Source organism: Oryzias latipes, chromosome 9 (genome assembly GCF_002234675.1).
Source record: "Oryzias latipes chromosome 9, ASM223467v1".
NCBI lineage: Eukaryota > Metazoa > Chordata > Actinopteri > Beloniformes > Adrianichthyidae > Oryzias > Oryzias latipes.
In genome coordinates, this window is record NC_019867.2 from 24,176,286 (window position 1) to 24,181,168 (window position 4,883).

At 42.7% G+C, this 4,883-nt stretch overlaps 1 protein-coding gene across 1 annotated transcript; it reads right to left on the reverse strand.

The window, feature by feature from the left end:
• Window positions 1-350: 350 nt before the first annotated feature.
• LOC111947924 lies at window positions 351-1,736 on the reverse strand. The gene is made up of 2 exons (XM_023958708.1): window positions 828-1,736; window positions 351-697 (listed from the first exon to the last, which is right to left on the reverse strand). Exons 1-2 carry the CDS (start codon window positions 1,731-1,733, stop codon window positions 398-400), a joined length of 1,206 nt encoding a protein of 401 aa, XP_023814476.1. The 5' UTR covers window positions 1,734-1,736; the 3' UTR covers window positions 351-397.
• Window positions 1,737-4,883: the final 3,147 nt, after the last annotated feature.

Consider the following 4,883-nt stretch of genomic DNA (forward strand, 5'->3'; position numbering starts at 1 on the left):
AGCCCAATTAAATTGAGGATTATGCAGTTTTAGCCAGGAAAACCCGAGTACTATGGGAGTATGGATGGACTTGGTGATGAGGAAACGGATAGACTCACGATGGTTGCCAGAAGTAATGAGCAGGATGGGTTTGGTGCGGTGGGTGATGCGGGATAAGAGTTGACCGCCTAAACCGGAAGCCTCGATGGGGTTCTCCAGGGGTTCTGTGGGAATCGACAGTTCATTAACAAGTTGCTGGTCAATTAAACTCTGCTCGGCCCCGGAGTCGACCAGGGCCCGTAACTCATGCACTTGGAGATCGTGACTTAACTTGACAGGGATTAGTAAAAAATTATTACCGGCCAGGTAGATGTTTGTTACCCCTCGCAGCCTGTCTCCTAGCGAGGGGTTCGGGTGTTTAAACGAAGCGGGCAGGAGATGACAATGTGGCCCTTTGCTCCGCAATAGAAACAGGCCCCCTCCATGCGCCGTCTGCGGCGTTCCTCTTCAGACAGTCGAGAGTGTCCAACCTGCATAGGCTCGTCTGGAGGTCTAGAGGGGCTGAGGGAGTCGAGAGGGGTGGCGTGAACAGCGTGTGAGAAGTTGGAGGATGTGGTGGTTGCGGCACGCTGGAAAACGGGCCCTCGTTCCCTTTGACGCTCCCGCAGGCGAACATCAGAGCGGAGTGCCGCAGAAACCAGTTCCTCAAATGACCGGGCTTCGGGTTGAGAACACAGATGATCCTTAATTTGTTCATTTAAAGACTGGTAAAAGATCCCCTTCAAAGCTGCGTCGGGCCAGCCTGCCTCGACCGCCAGAATACGGAAATCTATAACGTGTTCACTCACCGAGCGGTTACGCTGCCTGAGCGCGAGTAACCGACGGGTTGCTTCGTCCTGTTTGCGTGGTTGGTCGAAAATTAACTGGAACTCTCTGAGGAAACGTTCATAAGTGAGGTGGCTTATGGGATTGGAGGAGAGGAAAGCCTGGGCCCACTGGAGGGCTTTATTGCGTAGAGAGTTGACGATCAGTGATATTTTACTGTGATCCGACTGATAATGACGGGGGGCTTGTTGGTAAATCAGCTCGCATTGGAGGAGGAATCCTCCGCAGGCTTCAACGTCACCCGTAAATGGTTCCGGTTGCAGCCGGATGTTTTCGTGAGCGGAGGGTGATCCGGAAACGGAAGTAGCCGAGTTAGCCGTAGCTTGAGCCGTATCTGTTGGAACATGGGAAAAATGTCCGGTTAAATTGTTCAATGTCTGTGTCAAACCGTCCAGGCGGTGAAAAAGGTCCTGTTGGGCCGCGGCCATCTGGGATAGGGCGTCGGCCTGGCGACCAAGCAATATGCCTTGCTGGGATACGGCTAATCTGAGTCCCTCCGGGTCAGCTGGGTCGGGATTATGGCCAGTCCGTTCTGTCATGACTATAGAACGACTGAGACCCAGATGCTGAAACCCGGAATGAGACACAGGACAGAGATGTCTTGGCGAGAAGGTAGATTTAATATGAGGGCCAGACAGGTAGGTATCTGTTACTGGAGGTCTGAGAATGTAACTGCGGCTCGTGGCGTCACTGGTGGAACTGCTCGTTCGGGTCTGGAGTCGGCAGCGTGAGTCCGTCTCGTGAGGCAGCTGGTTCGGCAGAGGCTCGTGGTGAGGATGAAGGGAACAGACCAGTAGAGGAGTCCGGATTACGGCTGCTGTGGGTGACCACTCGTGGCTGAGGTTTCCTGGAGACAGGTAAGACAGCATATGTTAACTACTTGGCTTAAGGCAAGGCAACAAAGCATGAACTTGACGTGAGGCCAAATATGCACCATCAGGGGCAACGGACTGGCGTTGAATGAAGATCCTGGAGCTCCTTAAGAAGGCAGGTGTGTCGATGAGGTGAGTGGAAGCAGCTGGGGATAATCAGGAACCAAGCGGAGAGGAGAGGGGGAAGGAGTCTGACAGAGGCACCATGACACTACTTGGCAAGTAGAAACAAAAAGAGCATCAGGAGACAACAGACTACTGTGTTTTCCGCACTATAACAGTGCACCAAATTATATGGCACACAATGAATTTTATGTTTATGTCGTATAGGCTATAAGGCACACAGAACTATAAGACAAAATTAGCGAGACAAAAAAGTACGAGGTAAGTCAGTCGCTTAAACTTGTTTGTAGCACGCTACACATTAGCTACGTTGGCATGGTCAAAATACCTGTAACTCCCATTCTTTTTTGTAAAAAACAGATTGATGTTGCTAAGATAACCATTACTGTGACTACACTAACTCCCAATGGTGTTAGTAACACATAGGCCATGTTCCATAGTGTAAACAGTGCACTATGGACCATAGTGCACTGTTTACACTATGGAGCATAGTGTGCGTTTGACATTTTGCTGTCAGAATCTACAATTAAAAACTCAAGTGCCCTAAAATTTCCCAGAAGTCTCTGCGAAAAGCCAGTGTGCATTGATGCTCACAAGAGTGCTTAATACAGTCCACAATGCATTGCACTTGAACAATTTTTGTGAAAAAAAATGTATTTAAATTTTGTTTTTGTTTTTTTGGATAAAGTAGTGAGCATGGTGTCCGAATTGCTTTAAAAAAAATACAGTCCAACACCAATACATATTATACATGTAAGCCGCATTAGCCTATTCACAATAAAACCCAACTTTGTAACTCATAATGATCGTAGTAATAGTACCTCTTAAAACAGCTTCGACCTTAATTAGCACAACCAGAATTTATCCATAAAGAAGGTGTTCTGGATTATAGGATGCAGTCATTTTTTTCCAAAAAAATATGGGTTTTAAATTCTCCATATGGTGCAGAAAATACAGTAATTCCAATTTATTAACAATGTTTTCTTGTTCAGTGAAATCCTTGAATTCAGGTTAGTTCTTTGTCATATTGTTGTTATCAACTTTTTCACACAAAACAGAAAAAAAGTTGAGGCTACAGCATGGACGATGCTGTGGACATTTCCACGTTTTCAGTGTTATGCCACACGAAAATGTGTGGAGAAGGTTGCCTTCAGCGCTCTACCGCTCCACTCCAAGAACCGGAGAAGTGGTTTCATGTTTCCAAATGAAAACAGCTGGGTGAATATGCTGAGGCTGTGCCTTCATTGTAAATGTGTTTCATTTTCGGAGATGTGTGATTGCGATCCATTCAAATGATCTAAAACGTTGTCAGACTTTCTGTTTTCTATAATTTGCACAAACAAAAATGCTACCTGATACCTCAAAAAACCTTTTATTGTTTATTGTATAGGGGGGCAGCTGCCCCCCTTGCTCCCCTGTAGCTCCGCCCCTGCTCATATTACTGTGACTTTTCAAACCTCACAAGGACAACGAAAAAGAAAAGAAATAAAACATTAAGAGAACCCAACCCCACTTTCAGAGACCTTTTAGAATATGTAAAAGTGATCATGAAGGTTTGCAGTTTTCTTGTAATTTGTTTTATTTGTGAAGTTTATGAATATAGCAACTACAAATATTTTCTAAAGTAAACTGGTCCAAATTTTAGATAGAAGACCTGCTATTTTTCTGTGAATATAATGCAATTCAACAGTTTTTATGTAAACTTTACTTATCTAGAGGAAAACTGAATAAACGATTCTTCTTTACACACTTAGTACCAGCATCCATGAAAAAATCGAAAGCCTCTTTTGTGGGTCAAAGCCCTGAATTAATGTGATTCTATACCAGAGGCAGAGCTCATTTTCGAGTCAATATTGATATGATTATTGACAAAAATTAAGAAATCAATACAAGCTTCTTTACGCTTTGAAAAAGTAATTGTTTTAAAGAAACATTGAGCCTATTAAAAATCATAATGACACAAAAAACATTTGAAATGCCTACTCTTCATCCTTTCATCTGATCCTTCCACCCAATTCTCATTTGTCACCCTTCCAAAGTTTTATATAAAATGTTCCAGCTCTGCCACTATTGTAACTGATAACAAATTATTGTGATTGATTATTTTGGTTTACAATTTTAGTCTTAGAAATTTGGCATAAAGCTTTGCGATAGTTGTCCGAAACAATAGAAACGGATTTTAGTCTTGGATATGGGTTTAACTTAGCTAGATTTGCACGGAGATGTCCAAGAATCAGCAATATCGGGAACCTATTTTTTAGCCTGAATCACAGATAAAGTTTCATTGCAGTGGGCTCCTGTCAATCCCAGAGCTCAATGGAATCCAATCGATATGCTACAAACCCTGTGCCTTCATCTTATTGATCTCTTTGATCAGATGACATCTTGCTCTTTACCCCCATCAGCCAATATAAAAAAAAAACATTTCATCAAAAGAGATAAATAAGTGATGTATAAAAATGTAAAGAAAGTTAAAAGAACTGAATTTATAGTAAGCTTAAAAAACAATGTGGATGTCATTATTTCATTAAAAACTATTCAAATACAGCTAAGAACAGATGGGTTTTTAACCTGGATTTACAGAAACTGAGTGTTTCTGCTAAGATTTCTGGAAGACCAGATGACCAGAGAGGTCTGTCTGATGCAAACTGGGTCAAGAAGTCAAGTATTCATGTATAAAACTAGTCTTATTCAGCTATATAAACTTGTGATGGTGCACAAGTGGTACGTCCAACCAAGTGTTCTTGTTCTTTATTCATTCATCTCTCAATTAATTTTTAAGAGTTGCTTTCTTATGTCTTGTTTTGTAGCAGAATCAGATTCATTTGCTAACATCCTTCTTCATTAATATAAATTCGTGTTTTTATTTACTATATTTTCTGGAGTATTAGTTGCGTAGCTTTTGCATAGTTTGGCCGGCGGAGCGACTTCGGCTGAATCTTAATTTCTTCCCTACTCCTTTGGTTCCTCCCTATTGCTCCAATTGTAGGGGCATTAGAAGCTGTAGCGCTGTCCGAAAGTTTC